At 42.8% G+C, this 19571-nt stretch overlaps 1 protein-coding gene across 1 annotated transcript in view; it reads left to right on the forward strand.

Annotated features, from left to right (window-relative positions):
• Positions 1–18187, forward strand: part of mybpc3 (myosin binding protein C3) — a 32422-nt gene extending 14235 nt beyond the window's left edge. The window contains exons 15-31 of the mRNA XM_076736698.1: positions 907–1073; positions 3261–3426; positions 3504–3610; positions 3718–3747; positions 3840–3979; positions 5504–5663; positions 5877–5981; positions 6090–6278; positions 10634–10768; positions 12453–12620; positions 12780–12868; positions 13940–14135; positions 14237–14376; positions 15953–16112; positions 16250–16386; positions 16952–17138; positions 17934–18187. Coding sequence (XP_076592813.1) covers positions 907–1073; positions 3261–3426; positions 3504–3610; positions 3718–3747; positions 3840–3979; positions 5504–5663; positions 5877–5981; positions 6090–6278; positions 10634–10768; positions 12453–12620; positions 12780–12868; positions 13940–14135; positions 14237–14376; positions 15953–16112; positions 16250–16386; positions 16952–17138; positions 17934–17962 — 2305 coding nt within the window. The 3' untranslated portion in view covers positions 17963–18187. The remainder of the gene's footprint in view (positions 1–906; positions 1074–3260; positions 3427–3503; positions 3611–3717; positions 3748–3839; positions 3980–5503; positions 5664–5876; positions 5982–6089; positions 6279–10633; positions 10769–12452; positions 12621–12779; positions 12869–13939; positions 14136–14236; positions 14377–15952; positions 16113–16249; positions 16387–16951; positions 17139–17933) is intronic.
• The last annotated feature ends 1384 nt before the right edge of the window (positions 18188–19571 follow it).

Consider the following 19571-nt stretch of genomic DNA (forward strand, 5'->3'; position numbering starts at 1 on the left):
ATAGTTGGATTGATAAAGGGATGTTTCTGGGTTAACAGTCACTAAATCAAATCAAAACAAGTATAATTAAGCCTTACTTTGGATTCAAAGCAGATTTTCAGTCACTCTTCGGCAGTGTTCATTGCTCAGACACCCAGCAGATGGCATTTGAGTTTGTCATGTCCACAGGCAGAGCACTGTCTCTGTGACGGACTGAAGTATCGCCGCAAGCCGTAAATTATCACCTCAACGAAAAGGTCACATCGGCACTTTAGTACGTCCCATGTGACCTTTATGTGAAGGAAGAAGTTGCTGCAAATGCATGAGGGCTTTGGTTTAGTCCAAAATTATATTCTTGGAACAGAAGCCAAAGATCAATATGTGAGGTAAAAAGTCAAATGATTAATGGTGAAACTGAGATAAACTTAACATTACAGAAGGTTAGAAGTGTCGACAAAAACCGCTTCACAGCGTCAGTGCTAAATCTAACGTACTAACCTTTATAAACAAGTAAACCGCTTCTCCAGAGTATTAAAATGATCTTTCTAGTCAGTGCACGGGTGTTGACATTTTTCAGCAGTTTATGTTAAAGGTTAAGCTCTAAGCTCCATTCGCAGGTTTCAGTTGAATCTCATTATCTTCATGCAACGAGGGTAGCTAGCTTAGCTGTCATCGCAAGATCTAAATGCAGATTTTCTGTCTTGTAAAAACAAGTCATGTACCATATGAGTGGGAGATCGTAACAATGTGCTGCTGAAAGCTCCAAAAATAGTAAGAAGACCTTTGAGCTCACATTCAGTTTATCATATGGTGATTTTGATATTTACTGAATTATTAAACAAAATCCTCCACTGTGAACTGAGCCATCCTTCACGAGGATATGATATTTTTATACTCCTTTTGTATATAATCTGCGTTTCTGTGCAGGGAGAAGGACGGCGTGGAATTGGCCAGAGACGAGTCTTTCAAGTATCGCTTCAAGAAAGACGGCTGCAAACACGTCCTGATCATCAACGAGGCCACGAAGGAAGACTGCGGCCACTACAAGGTTAAAACGAATGGCGGCGAGTCTGTGGCTGAACTCCTGGTGCAGGGTGAGTGTCAGTCATGCCGAGTACAGTGTGAACCACTTCTGTCAGTGATGAACACTCCAAGTGCACATTCTCATACCCTACCAATAGTCGTGTGGCCTTGCCACTCCAGGCATGCTGTCTATCTTTGGGATATAGTGCCTCTTGCCATTGCCCACATCATTCTGCCAAGGTTACTGCAGCGACGTAAGTCCACATGCAAGCTAAAGTTAGAAGATGTGGACCATATTTCACCTGAAGGACACAGGTCTGCACAAGTGACCCAGTTTGCCTCTCTGCTCTTTGTTTGCCCTGTCTTTGTTTTCCGTGTTGTTGTTTTTCTTGTGCTGATTTATTGTGTGTTTGTTCCTCTTTCTCATTCAACAGCTGGTCTGTCATCATGTGTAATAAAAAGCAAAATGAAGGCTGACTTTTCAGAAGTTTATACCAAAAAAAAAAAAAAAAAAAAAAAACAACCCACCAGACGTTATATTGACATTTAAAATCAATGACTTTGTGTGCAGTTTCCAGCTTGAGTCGGCCCAGGAAGATTTCAATGTACCACTCAACTATTATCTGATTATGGACACTATTTTCCCAAGTTTTTGGGTCCAAGTGACTAAAATTTTCCCAGTATTTAGTGAGAGGGCTTCAGCCGGCAGCCACAAAACTAGCTGCAATGCTTCCAGGCGTTTACGCACCATCAATGTATGTACACTAAGTGTTTGTTTTTTTAACCACTGACAGGCTCAGGTGGACATGGAAATGATCCCCGTAGAGACAAACCTGTTTGTTAAAGAGTAAGATCCCTTTTGTTTAACCAGAATCAGCTGCTAAATCGCTCTCAAACTCAACAGAAACAAAATAAAACTCACCAAAACCTTCTTGGTTCATCTTTCACTGATCCAACAATCATCACCAACTCAGGATTCGCTGAAATAAAAACTCTTCAACGAATCAGGAGAGGAGTGAGAGCGAGGGCGGACATCAGAAGAACAGCAAACGTGTTCACATCTAACTCAAATCTTTATTTTCTATGAAGGGCAAGTTGTGGTTTACAAGTACGTTTTATTACTACATGACAGCCTGATGATGCTGATGAAATATCTGCTGGGCCTCTCAGAAGTCTGAGTCTTTGTAAATCAGTCGGATTTCAATATCTTTTTCAATAACATGATGATTTAAGCCATGACGTGTTCTGCAGGTGAAGCCTTTAGGTACATAAATATGCTCAGAAGTCTTAATTTCAATCCACAGGTGATCTAGAAATGATGGATGGGGACGATTCAAACTCATCCGCACATGGACGTAGGCAAAACATAAACCCCAGCTAGTTTCACCCTCCTGTACTCTACCACCCAGTAACCATTTCATCTTCAGTATTCATCAAGAAGCAAAACAAACTTTCAATCACACATGACCGCCATAAACGTTTAGAATTTGACCTTTTCTGTGTTTTCTTCTAGAAGCTATCATTTAGTCCTGCCAGCATATTGAATATATATACTCTCACTTTTGCATATATATATTCATGTGTATGTGTGATACGTGTGTGTGTGTGTCCCAGGGGTTGTTGTGTGTAGATTTAAAGCTGATCTTTGTTCGGCTCTCCGTCCAGTTAAGTTTATCTGGCCTGTTAATCGAACGCAGAGCCTGCCAAAATGACCAGCTGCCATTGCTCAGCAGGGATCAACACCTCAGTCCACAGCAGAACTCCCCATTATAATGCCATTCCCACCTTATGTGTCCTCCCCAGCAGCGAGCTGACGTGAAACTCCTGTAACCTTTACAAGGAGCGTGGTGTGAGTTATCTCGTCCAGATAACAATTTCTTTGGGATAACTTTAATAACTCCCAAGTATATTATTTCTTGTGATAAACAGCCTGAGGCTCCTGCATCTGGTCCTCATATCTTCCCACTTTATTTCCCACCATAAATCCAATTAGTTAATCCCCTTGTGTTTGTTGCTAAGATACAACACACAAAGGCTGCACAAAGATAATGAACACCTCACGCTCAAACATATTATTACCATATTATCCTCACATACAATAGCTGCATCTAATTTGTTTATCACATTATCCCCACACATCATCATCTTATTGCATCTTATTCCGCCAACCTCATCCGGTAGCACCTCCTCTGGAGTCTGAAGGTCTCGAGAGTCTCCGTTATCTGCTCTCTGAGGCTGTGTTTTTTTCAACTGTGCAGAGAAAGAACTGGAGGTCTACCAGAGCATCGCAGACCTCACAGTGAAGGCCAAGGATCAGGCGGTTTTTAAGTGTGAGGTGTCGGATGAGAACGTGAGGGGAACCTGGTACAAGAACGGCGCAGAAGTCAAGCCTGACGCCAGAATAAATATCACTCATATTGGCAGGTGAGACCGCTTTGACGTGTTAAATATGCTGCATACATCCACCATGACGCCAGAACTAAAAATTCTGACCTTTTTAGGATCCACAAGTTGACCATTGATGATGTCAAACCAGAAGATGAGGGAGACTACACTTTTGTGCCAGATGGCCACGCTTTCAACCTTTCCGCTAAACTCAATTTCTTAGGTAATATTGAGGATTTTACTTTTTAAACTACAAAATTAACATCATCTGTTGCCTCACAAGATAAATTTTACTCAATTTCTCACTCTCTTTTTTACTTGTATTTCTAGAGGTTAAGATCGATTACGTGCCACGCCAAGGTACCACAAACTTACTTTCTTGCAGAGTGTCAGACATAAGTAGCTGATATACAAGAGTCTGTTCATTTTAACCATTTCTCTCACTTTCTAAGATCCTCCTAAGATTCACCTGGACTGTATGGGTCGCACTGCCGAGTCCACCATCGTGGTGGTGGCTGGCAACAAACTGCGTCTGGATGTCCCTATCACTGGAGACCCTGCTCCCACAGTGATCTGGACCAAAGGAGAGAAGGTAAAAAAGACGAATAGACTCGCGTTATTGCTCAGCTTCATAAGCATCATCTGACATCCACCATCTGTCCAGAGCACAGTAGGTAAGGTCTGAAACCTGAGGCTCATTCATGATAAAAAAAAAATATATACTTGCTAGCCCTACTAATGCTGTAAAATTCAGACAAATGATGGCATATTTAAAAAAATATGTAGTAGAGTTCAAATATAATACAAGCACTCTTATCAACTAATGATTTTGAGCCTAAAATTAACTCTTAAGGTCAGCTCTGTAGCCACACTGATGTAGTGATAACTAATGCTTTCCTCCCTGATAATAGACCTGGCTGGGATACGGAGATGTTTTAACTGAGCGGAATAAGCTACTTACAGCTTAATTCAGTGACGCCTCCCTTTAGTTGAGGAGAAAGAGAGGTCGCGTGGCCTCTCTGTTCTCTTCGGCTTTTACCGCTTTGCTCTGCTCAAATGTAGGCTAGTTCTGTAAAACCCAACGGAGAGGACACAGGAGGGCCGACATGCTCTTGGACCATGAAGGACGGGGAAGTAAGTGTGCACGTCCCTTATGAATACATGCCTGCTTGTCGTATTCTGACTCTGCAATCCAAGTCAGTACGTTTACATTTCACCCAATGTAAACTTGCAAGTGTGTTACCGATTGAGTTGAGAAGAGAATGCACGCAGCCATCAAAACACAAAAGAATTGATCTTGCAGCTACTTGACTGAAGAGGTTGTGTGTTATTATTGATTTACAACCGTGGAGAAAGAAAAGGCTGCAGCAGAAACAACAGACAAACGCATAAAAGCAGCTTCTCCTGTGACTATCGCTGTACGTGGGAGTTCTGCTTTCATGGCTCAGTTTGTAAAGCATGAACTGCATGTGCTGTTCCTCAGTATCTGTCCATGTTAATAAGGTAAGAGCATGTTTTAAGCCTTCCTACAGACAGACACAGGTCAGAGGAAACTGGGCAGTAAGTATATTTCTGTATGGCAACTTTATGAAGTGACTCAAAGCGATAGGATGATATTCTGAAGCTGTGCTGAATTTTACATTTTGGGATGGTGAAAACAAACATGTCAGTGTCTGTAGAGGAAAAATCAAAGGCTCTTGGAGAAGACTGCCTCTTTTTCTATTGCATCACTCTTTCATTTCTTACTGTCAGATTCAATAAAAGACACATCTGTTACTAATGAGTGAACCTCGTTAAGATTTTTTCATTTGAAAACCATGGTAGGTATTTTGTTTGTCCCTCGAATGCTCAAGGTTTCTCTGTCCTTTTGAGAAACTCTGTGCCATTTCAGGCGCTGTCCAGCGCTGGTCCTGCATTTGCATGGTGGCATTTACAGTGTTCAAATCGACATGTGAGGTTAGCTTTCAAGAGCATGATTTGCCCAAATACTTCAGGAAGCTGTGCTGGAAAGTGTTTATCAGCTCTCTGAGAGTGGCATGATGTTAAATGTCAGTTTAGAGTGAGAGGAGACTCACTGAAAAGATGCTTCACTCAGGCTCTGGTTCACATTGCGTAGGTTGTCACAGAGGGAGACGGCCGGGTCCATGTGGAAACCACCAAAGGACACTGTGTCTTCACCATTGAGGGGGCCGAGAGGCAGGATGAGGGAATCTACTCTGTTGTGGTTCGAAACCCTGCTGGGGAGGACACAGCTGATATCAACGTGAAAGTTGTCGGTAAGACAGAGCTCTCCCTTTAATTTTAATGACAGCAGTCGCTTTTCATTAACGCCGCCGTGCAGACAGAAGCGTCAACGCTGCCAATCACCACACACACAGGCAAAGCAGCAGGCAAAGAAGTATGAACGCTTCATGTAGCAACAAATGTTTGATGTCAAATGGATTTGATTTCTTCCAAAAATCATAACAGTGAGTAATGTGTTCCTCCAGATGTTCCAGATCCTCCTCAGGCTGTAAAAATCCTCAGCGTGGGAGAGGACTCCTGTGTAGTCCAGTGGGAGCCTCCTCTGTTTGATGGAGGAAAGCCAATTATTGGTAAAAAATAAAAATAAAAATAAAAATAAAACATGAAAAAAGGAAATTTCTTCTTTACATCCCCTTTTACTGTCCTGACAAGCCTGGTTGATCATCATTAATTCTCAGGCTATGTGCTGGAGAGAAAGAAGAAGAAGAGTTACCGGTGGATGAGGCTGAACTTTGACCCTTATCCTGAAACAACCTACGAAGCCAAGCGGATGATTGAAGGAGTGGCTTACGAGATGCGCGTCTATGCTGTGAACGGCATCGGCATGTCTCGTCACAGTCCGGCCTCGCAGCCTTTCGTGCCAGTCGGTGAGTATTTATCAACAAGTTTAAACCAGTTCTTGTCCCACTTGCCCCATTCAGTTAATCATTTTCCGACATTTTCCCCACCCCGTGATCATGTGGTGGGTGACAGCGATGATGTCTGCCTTTGGTGACTCTGGGGTCATGTCACGCCTGTTTGTCGGTCTAAGGTTTCACTCAGGTGACGTGCCTGGTTGACTTGTGGTCATGACAGGACGGGGACATGTCTGCTGTAGGTTTGTTGTAATGCAAGAAGTCTGTGGATTGTCTGTGGAGCAAAAATACCAGTTGCACATACAGTACATGATCCACAGGTCATTTCTGAGTAATGTCAGTCATGAGGGTGTGTGCATGTTGCACCACCACATGATACACATAGATTACCACTGTATAGTTCAGATATTGAGCACCAGGTAATGAGGAAATAGCACACCAGAGTCATAATATGTTCATTGACTAGCGGCTGTTGCTTAAGTGGGACAGATTTGGAGTCTGGGGCTCCTCCTGTTACTATGTCAAAGTGTCCTTGAGTTTTTTTATTCTGTGCATTCTTCCTCCTACATTACCCACAATGCAACACAACCGCTGACAGTTCTGTTGGAGATTCAGGTGTGCTATGCTCGTAGCAGCTAAAGTAGCCTCAAACAGAGTGTTTGTCTGAGAGGTGATCAAATTCTGAATGAAAATGACATATAACTAATCAAATCTTAAAGTAGAGTAAAGCAATTTTGTGGAATGAATTAAGTCTCCTATAGGCTGATGAAGACAAACTCAGAGATCATACTGAAGGAATTCTACAGTTAGTGGGTCGTTTCATCATGATAAATCAAATCTGATCAACCCACAGAGTCACGATGAAGCTAATTAACTGGTTCTCAATATTTAGAAAAATACTTAAAATTTGAAGCCAAGTTTTCAAGGTCTGTAAGTCCTTTTGAGTGAGGAGTTTTTGCCCCCCGTTGATCTCTCAGTACTTAAGAAAGTAAGAATTGTCTTTCCTGTTTATGATGCTCTTTTGGAAATTCCTTGTGTAAATCGTTACTTTATATACGTCAAGGAAAATATGCCATACAATAACACCTGGACATGCAAAAAATAAAAAAAAATTGACCAAAATAAACAAAATAATCTGCCAACAGAGCAGGAAATGTCATTTATCTTCAAAGTAGTGAAGCCAGAGTAAAAACATAAGTAGATTTTTGTGGATAGAGAGAAAAACTGACTTCCATCGAGCAGTTTTGTGCTTGTCACTGGAAATGCCAGTTTCAAGCATTAAAATCTCAGTAAGAAGTTATAATATCTTATCAAGATAATAAGTTAATTAAGGGATTAACCTTGTCAGACAAAAAACAAGTATATATTGTCTTGATTTAAGATATTTCATCTTACTTAGATCTCATTTTTTGTAGTGTGGACATAGAAATTGTGAAGGCGAAAAGCAGTAAGACGCTTGATGATCATACTGAAGTGCCATCTTGTTTCGCTTCCTGCCTTATGAATTGCTGAACAAATCTGAGATATGTAATATGTAAAGCACTATCTCATTCTCCACTTGTTGATTTAAGAGGGAACATGACTGTATCCAGATGGCCAATCGCTTGTAAGACAGCTGATTGGGAAACTATCCATGGCATCCCCCTCTATAAATAATGGCTTGGAAGCTCTCGGCTCTGCTGGGACCAGCTGCTTAACACAGAGGGCTTCACGCTACCGTGGAGGCTGCTGCAGAGGAAGCATTGTTGTCACTACTGCAAAGACAATAGTAAGGAGGGACTGTATATGTGAGCCAGGGAGAATAAGAGTGTAGGTTAGAGCGAGGCATTTGGCAGAAGAGGCAGACACATGCAACCAGCAGCTGAAATCAGCAGCTACACACTGAGGAACAATGAAAAAAACCAAACTTCCAAAGACAGCTGAGAAGAAGCCAGTGCGAGAAGAGAAGCCCGTGGAACCAGCACAAGATGCTCCACCGGAGGCACCAGCAGAAGTGGAAGCCAGCAAGCCTGACACAGGGGCGCCTCCGCCTCCTGAGGCGGAACAGGCACCAGAAGCCAGTAGTGAACCACCAGCAGAGGCAGCCCCCAGCGGGGAAGAGGGAGCTCCAGCTGAGAATGAGACACCACCAGCAGAGGGTGTCCCCCCATCAGAAAGTGGTCCCGCGGCAGAGGAGACCCCTGTGGAGCCTGTTCCTGCAGCTGAACCAGAGCCAGTGCCGGAACCTGTTGGTAGTAGACGTCATTCATTTTGAGATGCTGGATTCTCCATCAGGTTTTAGAAACAGAAATGAACCTTCACTGTGTTTACACACGAAGGACATTAATGGAAAAATTGGCTGCATATTCCAGAGCCTCATTTTTCAGTGCTTTATGTGTGAAAGTGTTAAGGACGGTTTAGTAATCATGCTGCAGATGTTGCGAGTGAAAGAAAATCTCTAGTTGCTTTACAAACTGAGATGTTTTGCTCTCTCCTGAGCTGCCTCTTAAACGCACCCTGCTGCTGTGACTTTCTACACTCAGGAAAACCCTTGACCTCTGACAGGTGTTCCCATCATCTGCTTGCTCTATATACTTAGCCTGTGTCCTGTGACACGGTTTCCTGACTTTAGTGATGACAAGGTCACAACTAAAATTCAACACCTGTCAGTCTGTCCTCAACTTGTCATCAAGTTGTTGCATCAACATAAAAATATATGGTTGACTAAATATTACCTCGGAAGGACGATGAGATGTTGGCAGGAGTATGTACTGTTCATGGCAAACATGGGTCTGTTAGAGAGTCCAAGTGTTATTCAGTCTTAATCCATCAGATAACTGGCCGCAGCTTCCAGCGTACTCTACTCGTTCGGAGCCAAGCTGCACAGATGGCTCCACTACTGAAACAAAAATGTATGAATCTGTTGGTGGAGGTCACTGCTCCAGATGTGCCTTAACTTAACAGTGCAGCCGTCTGAGCAGCTAACTGGCTTGAATCTACTGTGTTTGCTTTCTCTTAATGGACATTTAGTGATCTACCACCACCATTGATCTAAATTGGCAGCCAATTACACATCTTTTCTCCCCCTCCATAATTCCTCCTGACCTCTTACAGTTCTATGACAGACAGAAGCGAGCTTGTAAATGAGAGTGGAGGCCTTAAATTCCAATGCTGAACACTGTAATAACAATACGGCGCCATCGTTTGCAGAGTCTTTAAGTCTCTGCTGCTAATATTTGTTGTGACATTGGCTGTTTGCTTTTGGCACTTCTGTGGCGAAAGCAATTTGTGGGAAGTAGCTGATGAACTGAAGTCTTTTAATGCGAACTGAAATCATGTCATTTCATCCCTGCGGGACAGAAAGTACAGCAGGCACTTCAGCCCAGCTGTGACCTCCAGGTCAGTCAGACAGCTCATCTTTCTGGGATGACAAAAGAAGGCTTTCTACACGCTGATAGAATGTTCTGATAACTGACAACACAACCGCACATATTTAACATGGCCACGATCAAGCAGTCTGCTGTTCAGTTACATACAGCATATACTCATTTGCATAACTCTTGACTGGTTTCTTGGATGGTTAACATGTTTTTTAACATGTAGCCAGTCTTATTTAATAACACACACACACACACACACCACATCAGCCACATTCCCCTTTAATTGGCTGAAGGATCTTACAAATCAAGTTACTTGCTGCCTTGGTGGCCTCGTTAACTGGCCTTGATAGCATTTCTATTTGCCATAGGTGAGAAATAACTTGTGCATCCATGTGCATGTTCATCCTGCTTATTCCACTTTAAATACAACTTGTTTGAGTTTACATCATTGTGTACTGATGAAACAGTGGTCTGGTCCTCATTAGCAACAAGCAGAGGATAAATTTTGTTTGTAAATTATACTGTAAAAACAGATCCCAGGACTGACTGACTCTTAATCTCCATCAGTAAATACTGACCTGGAGCAGACTGCTCTCCGGTGCGTTGCAGCTTTTAAAAGGCAAAGAACTTTAAAGGCCAATAATACTTGAAAGTCTCATCCCATTTAATTTAATTGAATCTTTTAATTTTGGCCTTTGTTGGAGATGTTTGTGATTGTTTTCTGTTTGTATGTACTTGTGTGTCTGCATTTTGTTTTATTTCCGTTCTCTTTCTTCAGCTGTTCAGTGAGTCTTCATGTTACGGTGGTGCATGAAGACACTGTATGTATGACATGAAACCTGCACCCTATGCTGTTAAAAAGCTTTGTGAGGCTTTTCATTAGTTGACATAATTTGTTAATTGCTGATCAGGTTTGTCCACTTGTCCATCACTTAATCGTAAATTTATTTGAGTAATGCTTTAACTGACTTACAGAGCCCATTTGTCTGTCCTCTGCCTCACTCTCAGCCCCCACAAGTGAGCCCATCGGACTGTCTGTTGAAGACATCAGTGACACTTCCATCTCGCTGAAGTGGCGTCCGCCTGAGAGGATCGGCTCAGCTGAACTCGAGGGTTATGGGGTTGAGTACTGCAAGGAGGGCAGTAAGTGCTGAAGCAACCTGACTGCATGCTTTTGATAAGGAAGTTTTTTTTATAGCATGTATAATCAAAGTTTAAATACTCTAATCAGTTAATCGCATTGAAGTACAGCAGCGGATGTCTCCAAATTTCCCAACAGCTCACACAGGACAGATTACCAAAAGCTATTCTCAGGTGGGAGAGGGATGAGAAAATCTCTACCCAGGTAGCTGAATTGTTAAAGTGCACACCTGGCTTTCAACTATTTTCAATGTAAACTCCAGTATTAGACACTCAGGGCCAGGTGGCGTAGTAAAAAGACCAAAAGGTCCACATAGGGAGTAGGTCGGAGTGGATGGATAAAACACAGGACAATGACCCAAGAGGCCAGAGTTGGTGTCCCAGTTTAAACCAAAAGTCAGCAGTGACTTTTGTGAGTGGGTTAGGGTTAGTGAGTTTTGCCTAAACTTAACCAAACTGCGACCACAAAGCACAAATCTTAAAAAGATCTCCAACAGTAGTTCATCAAAAAGAGCCCAAAGTACGCATGTCTGCCACACCTGAAAAAGAAAAAAACAAACAAACAAACAAAAAACCACTATGATTAATTTCACAATGTGATATTTTTAACTGGTCAATTTGTTATATTTTGGCAGGATTTGGACTCAATAACAGACACGCAGACAGGGAGCAAGGGCAAAAGAGGAATTTATTGAATGGATAATGAAAGGAGACTCCAGGCATGCAGGAAACTACTAGCTGGGGAATCCTGGGAATAGCTGCTGAGGCACGAAGTACTGAGGTGAAGAGCAGTTCAGGGATACGCTGTAGACGCACAGGTGAAACAAGGTGGTGATGGTTGTGGACTGGAGACTGAAGGCAGGTGGTGGCAAGAGGCTGCAGCTGGAGACTGGGGCAGGAGCACCCACTGAGCAAAAAGGAAAAGGACACAGGAGATCAGGCAGTGGTAATCAACACCAGAGATACAAAAATAAATACATAACTTATACACACTAGTAAATGGCCAACTATACCAACGAGTCCTCTGCAGCCCTCAGTCTTTATGCTGTGCTTGATTGTGATGAGTCCCAGCTGTGTTGGAGCCAGCTCCCAAGACACCTGGAGAACCACGCCCACCCGCTGCCAAAAAAGGACACGCAACAAACAAAGCCCCACGCCTCTCCACAGTACACAAGAAAACCACCACACAATTTGAGTTGTTTTACTACATGATGTAAGAAACAAGCAAAGAAAACCGTTTAAACAAAAGCTGGAGCACAAAAATGAGTTTCAGAATGAATCTGAAGCTGCAAAGGCGATCAGCTGTGAACAGTCGGGGCCAAACAAATACAAGAAGTATGAAAGTTCAGTGTTTTCATGCTTCTTTCACCAGTTAGTCAGCTGTAAATGAATACCTGAGCCATCTTTCTTGTACTCTCTCCAGGGATGCCTCCAGGCCTTCGGCACGATGATTATATGATGACATTAAGCTTTGTAATGACTGGAATTATCTACTTCAGAGGCCTTAACTCGTAGTTATACCTGGATTTTATTTGCTGTCATGAGCTGTGGTTTCTCTCCACAACACACACCGAACATCTGATGATATGCTGACAAAATAGAGGCTCAGACGAACTTTTGTCTGTATTTATTGTAACAATCAGGTGAATCGTGTCATTTTAATTTGCTGTGTGTTCTCTGGTGGCAGCGGACGAATGGATACCAGCCATTGAGGGTCTGACTGAGAGGACATCATTGACCGTCAAAGGTCTCACCACCGGAGAAAAGCTACAGTTCCGGGTGCGAGCCTTCAACATGGCAGGACCCAGTGCTCCCGCCACTCTGGCTCAGCCTGTCACCATCAGAGAGATAATGCGTGAGTGTTTGTCGATTTGATCCTTTGAAGACTCTCTGCTCTGGGTTTTAATGAGACATGCTGCTCGGCACATCTCATAGAGACTCGTATTTCTCCTCATTTAAACTCGTTGATTTTTCACTCCCCGTCATTTCTCTGGTTTTGCTTTTCTGTACACAGAACGCCCTAAAATTTGGCTACCCAGAAATCTCCGCCAGAGACTCATCAGGAAAGTTGGAGACACCGTCAACATTGTGATTCCATTCCAGGTGCAGTGCACATGAGACAAAATCAATTAGACTCCTTCTTGAAATCATCAACACATCAAGATGCTTACTTATGTTTTTATACAGTATAAACAGGGGGGTTTAGGGGGTGAGGCTCAAGGCAGGTGGTGGCAGAGATGCTGGAGCTATAGATCAGGCAGGAGAACTCACACTAAGCAGCAGAAACAATCTGGCAGCGAGTCCTCTGCAGTCCTCAGTCTTTATGCTGTGCTTGATTGTGATGAGTCCCAGCTGTGTTAGAGCCACAGCCACAGCCCAGGCCACCTAGAAAACCACACCCACCCTCTGCCAAAAAGGGAAACACAGGAACCAAAGCCCCACACCTCTCCACAGTACACAAGAAAATACCAGAATATCCCAAACCACCACATAAACACTGGACTGAAACATGAACAATGCACAAAGATTCAGTTACTCTTCACATGACTTTGGTCTGTCATATGCAGAAAAAAGGATGAAATCAGATTAACAGCAAATATGATTCTTTTTTTCTGCTATTTGGTGCTCGATTTATTGCAAATTTTATCCATAAATGTATGAACTGAAATTATGCAGGTGTGAACAGAATATTTTGGTGCATATCTTTCTTCAGGTGTTGCTTAAGTGCAACTGGAAGATGTCTTGTTGTATTTTTGATGTTTGACTTCAAAACCATCAAAAGAAGGTAGTAAGTTTGTCTTTTTAAAATGACAGTATGTGACACAGTGACTGAGAGGCTAGGTCTGTAGGTGCTGCCAGAGGAAAGGCTGTGCTTTTACCTAGCATACTAACATGCTAACATAATCATGCATTCCTTTATGTTAGCATGTCTGCATTCCAATACCCATAACTGCCACACTATGCCAGAAAAAGATTTAGTATGTCCCAATAAGTGGTATATCAAATGCAGCACACCAAAAATACCAGTATGAACGCCAACCTGCGTCTATTCTGACCCACAATCCTCTGCACAGTGGAAGATACGTCACATCGACTGAGCCTCTGAGAACAGGATTCATGCAAAGTCTTGGCCCCCATCAGTGAATATTGTTAACAACTTTTCTGGTCACGCAGGGTAAGCCCAGGCCAAAGGTGACATGGAGCAAAGACGGGGAGCCTCTAAACCCCAAATTTGCTAGCGTGAGGAACAGTGAAGTGGATACGATTCTCTTCATCCGCAAGACAGAGAGAGATCACTCAGGGAAGTATGATCTCCAGGTCGAGATTGAGAACGTGGAAGACACAGCAAGTGTCACACTGCAGGTTGTTGGTAAGCAGGAGCACATGGACAGGAATTAACACAGTCTCTGGCATTCATGCTAGTAACATCCTATCATAGAGCAGTTTTGCCATCATGTTTCTCCTCTGTAGATCTCCCAGGACCCCCTCAGGCTCTGAAGATCATGGATGTCTGGGGCTTCAATGTGGCACTCGAGTGGAAGCCGCCGAAGGACAACGGTAACTGTGAAATAACTGGTTACAACATCCAGAAAGCTGACAAGAAGACCATGGTGAGACTCTACACCCTTGGGGCCTAGCAACAAAGCTCACATCTATTTTTATGTTACATCTAAATGAAGCTGAAAACAAGCTTTTTATGTGGCGGCAGGCAATTAGGATCCAAATACAATCGCTCAACAGCAATTACCCAGAAGTAAATCGTCTTGGACCCAGTCTGAAAATAGTGGTTTTAAAACCTTCCTGAGCCAAATGTAGATAAATACAAGACCAGAAGACAGTTCAAACACTGGTGTTGGTATTAGCAAATAATGATCAGCTGCAGTTGAAAACAGTAACAACAATTTACATTTTTTCCTGCAATTGACGCACTCTGTGTTACCACAAAAAGCAGATTTTATTCCGGTCATGATTATGAGGCGCCGCGTGATCGTAGCTGGTGTCTGGCCCACTTTGATTCAGTTGGAAATTAGACATACAAGACACTGCCCGTCCCAGTCAAACTGAAAGTATTTTGGACATGGCCTTACTCAAGTCAGGACTGAATGGACTCCTGAGGTCTTCTCAGAGGACAGCAGTGGTCTCCATGTCCTTATAACTCACAGCTCCTTGTTCACTGACGTTTAGTCCGTGCCAACATGAATGAGTGTGTTGCTGCATGTGGGAGGACGAATGCTGCATGGACACTTTCAGCCTCCCTTGTGACACATACATGCTGTAGTCAGCCGATGTTGTGCACACAGTCTCCTCTGTGGGCCAGAAGTGATGCATTAAGGACCGAGCCGTTGGCAAGTGCTGTAACTGGCACCATCCTCCACCCCGAGCTGCCAGGAACAATGTCGGCCAGGAATGTCCTATCTGATCCTTCTAGCCTTGACCTGCTCCGGACTGTTTGCACAGTGACGCAGGGCCATTGTTCTCCTGCCGAGCTCGGCTGATGGCTCAAGTTTCCCTGTAGTCATTATTAGATCAAATTAATTTCATCTCTTTATAGCAAGCTCGGTGATGCTGGTTATCATGTTACCAATAACAACTTACTGTGTACCTGTTAGATGTCAGAGACGACGGCTGATAAATATAAAAGGACAGAGGGCGCATGTTGTTTAAATCTACCCATATCCTATTTCATTCTTGTAGCTAAATTAATCAATTTAAACTAAGGGCACAACTCCTTTAGTTTCAAGTAGATTATGAGGGTATTTTGAAATCAAATCAGTGATATCTCTAGATCGTTATCATCAGGTGTTGGTAAACATAATTTGTCTAAGTGAACAAATGTCAATTTTTGTGGACTGAAATTGCTAAATAAGGAAATCTGATGAGATTAACTTTTTCCTGCCTTCATATTATTACTAATTAGTTTTTTTATATTATGCTTTAGACATTAAAACACAAGCTCCTTCAATACAAGTAAAGTACACATTGTGAGGTGAGGGGTTTTGCCACTGTGAGCTTCCAGAGCAGTTTCAGTGGATCCATGATCCACAACAAATCATGTCGTGACCTCCTGCCCTGTATGGAAGCATCTGCTTTCACTCTCATTTATTCACAGTTTTCTTTCATTTGTCGCCGACAGTGTACTGATTGGAAAAACTGAGTGTGAAACATTTGTGTGTGATTGGTGTGAAGGAGTGGTTCACAGTCTACGAACAGTACAGGCGAACCAACTGCGTCGTGTCTGACCTCATCATGGGCAACGAGTACTTCTTCCGAGTCTTTGCCATCAACCTGGTGGGCCTCAGCCAGGAGCCCTGCACCAGCAAAGATGCCGCTTATATCCAGAAAACTGGTGGGCTCCAACTGCACTTACATATTTAGTTCATAGCAGCAGTGGTTCTGATTTTGTGACGCACAAGTATAAATATTCTAATCTGCGTAGTTGTCATAAATGCAGACGGGCAGAACTGAAGAAAACTGTCTCCTCAGGTATCGTCTACAAGCCGCCCTCCCACAAGGAGCACGACTTCTCAGAGGCGCCCAAGTTCACGCATCCTTTAGTGAACCGCTCCATCATAGCAGGATACAACGCCACCCTCAGCTGCTCAGTCAGGGGCATACCAAAGGTCAGAAAATGAAAATGTGCAAAGAATATTCAGAATGCTGCTTTAGCAATAGCTGTAACTTTTACTGTAATGAGAACATGGAGAAACTCAAGGTCTGCTTTCTAGCTTTTTTCAGAGCTTTCAACCATATAACAATAGCTGTTATGATTCCATTTACAGCACATTTAGGACTTTTCACCTGTGTTGGCTTAAAAGTCAAGAATGAAACCTTTTGAATAGCAAAAGAATCCAAACTCCACTTACTATTTTTTTCTGGAGTTTCCAACCATACAGCTGAGAGCCAAAAATGCACTTTCATGCACATTCAAAAGTAGAATAACTGAGTAAAATACAAGCATCACTATAACCCCCTGACACACACACACAAACACTCACACACCTGTCCGCCTCTTCATGCAGACATTTGGAGATTCATAGCAAGTAATAAACACCCTGTCCTCAGTGAAATAGTATCCACCACATAAATCCAGTGTTTATTCTGTCGTAATGGACCAGCACAAATTGTGCAATCATGTCAGTATTACAGATTGTGTAGAATATCACCTGACATACTGTGTCTTGTTAGCCCAAAGTGACCTGGTACAAAAACAAGATGGACATCTCAAATGAAGCCAAGTACCGGATGCTCAGTAAGCAAGGTGTTCTGACGCTGGAGATCCGTAAGCCCTGTCTGTTCGATGGGGGGGTGTACACGTGCAAAGCAGTCAACGCCAGCGGAGAAGACACAGTGGAGTGTAAACTGGAGGTTCGCCGTAAGTATCCTGCTGGGTGACAACTAATTCAGACTCCATCCTTTCTCTGGTATCCACCATTTTCTCCTCTTTCTCATCCGTCATGAACAGTAAGCACAAACATGAAAACATATCATCATGAGGTCCAGCTCACAACCTTAGCAACGTTAGCATGTATTTAAGAATACATTCTGAAGGTTCAGATGGATCTTAAAGCCACGATCCATCTCCTCTCAGTGAGGATCTCTCTCCTTCTTTTAACTCTCACCCTTTCCTGACAACGTTTTGTTCTGTCATGTCTCAAACCAACACGTGAGCCTGAGGAAAGAGCCAACCCCGCCCACACTGATAAATGCTTTAGCAGGATTTGTCAAATCATCTTCGCTTAGAGACAGTTATCTGATGTAGAAACTAACTGCTTGTTTACTTCCTCCACATTAAGCTAAATGTGCTTTTATTGCTGTCGAGTAAAATGTCAAGTCTTTGAAGTAAAAGTTTTAATGACATCACCTGCCGGTGAAATTTGTATCAGAGTTGAAGTTGGTCTTCTTCCTCTTCTTCTTGGCCTTGCCCTATGTTTGCTAGATGTAAATAGGTTTGCTAACATGTCACATCATAGAAGAAGATAATACATCTGTATTGTGTTCAGATCTTATTATTGCTGCCCCCAAGTGGACAAATATTTAAGTTTAAGTAAGAATTACTTTTAAACTAAATAAAAAACACAAATACTGATACGGTGCAGAACAATTAAACGCGGTTAGCACTTGGTTTTGAAAAGGCCTCTGTGTGCTGACTTATGTTCCTGGCTTGCAGCTCAAATTGCTAAAGAAGAAAAGAAGTGAGAAGTTCGAGCTGCTGACTGAAGAGGAGGTTGAATTGTCTCCAGCGACGCCTGCATGAAACTCTTAACCTGCATCACAAACTGTGTTTAGTCCACATCCTTCTTTTGTTTTTGCACCACTTTCCTCTTCTGCAGTCATCTTGCATCTCGTCATCTTCACTGTCAATGTTAGTACCATGTGTACCACTGGATTTGCTGTTCATTAATAGGGCAGTTTTAGTATTTATGTAAGTAATAATTCAGGGTTTGTCACTCTGTTCTACACTCATTTCCAAGAATAGAGATGAAAGGATGACAGAGTCCAGTAAATGTGGATAATAGTCCAAGAAAGTAGCAATACTGAAGATTTGTCATCTTGTTTCTGACTTACTACAGCTGATAGAAGGGAATGGATTAGACAGTAGTGTTTGGATGAGTTTGTGTGCACACAAAGGTCAATATAAATCCTTCAAAAACACAAGAGTGAGTGATTTCATTCAGTAATATAGTCAAGTCATTAACAGTAATAGAGCACTGGTGGAGACTAATTCCTGAAACTGCCATAATGACAGCTACAGCAGTCGTGGTATTCATAAAGCATCAGAAGCACGGCACTGATACTCAGGAGTCTAGTGGAATGCACAAGAGTTGTCGGGGGCTTAGTTTTATTGTAACAAAGCCCCTCTAAAGCCAGAGGTGTGAGGCATGTTCCTAATGTGCCCGCCACAGAGGGATGTGTGTGAAGGGCTGGAATAGCTGAGATGTCCTTTTACCACCGAGGACAAGCGTCAGTGAAGTGGAACACATGGTGGGGTTCGTCGAGCGGGAGCTGCTCTAACATCACTCAACGGCTATTCCTTTGATGCCTTGAATGTAAATATTTCCTGTGCCCTCTCAACATACAGCTGCAGAAGATCCAGCGAGCCTCGTACATGTCACTGGGCCACTGTTAACACACATGACGAATGTCTGACAGCACCTCCGTTTTTGCCAGGTGTTTTGACATGGGGTTTCACCAAAGTCCACAAATTATAATGAAACGGCCATGTGGTTCAAAGCTAAACAGGACATATCAAATTTCATGTGTGTTTCTTTGTAAAATCTCAGGGGTTATTTTTCGCTCATCACCAAGTACCCACTACTCGAGTGACGGGCGCCAGCGGTGGTGTTTGCATGGGTATCTCCAACTGAAAATAGATGAAATCTGCAGTTCTGTGAGTAGTGGTGGAGGAATTAAAAGTAGCAATACCACAATGTGTAAATACTCTGTTACAAGTGAAAGTTAAAAATAGTCATTACGCAGAGTTTCAGAGCACTATATATTACTGGAGATTTCGTGTACACAGTGTACTATCCACCACTCAGCATGCTAACATGCTCACAATGACAATGCTAATGTTTCCCAGGTATGATGTTTATCATGTTCACTATATTCATTTAGCGTGTTAGCCTGCTAACATTTACACTGAAGAGGAAATACAGCTGAGGCTGATGGGGAGGCCATTAGGTTTGTAGGTATTTCATCATAAACCAAAGTGTTGATTGAAGTGAAATTCTGGCCTGATGATGGTGCTACATGGTGGTTCTTCAAGTTCTACAGGTCATCCTGAGGGGACATGAGCATGTGTGCC

Source organism: Chaetodon auriga, chromosome 1 (assembly GCF_051107435.1).
Source record: "Chaetodon auriga isolate fChaAug3 chromosome 1, fChaAug3.hap1, whole genome shotgun sequence".
NCBI classification, from domain to species: Eukaryota; Metazoa; Chordata; class Actinopteri; order Chaetodontiformes; family Chaetodontidae; genus Chaetodon; species Chaetodon auriga.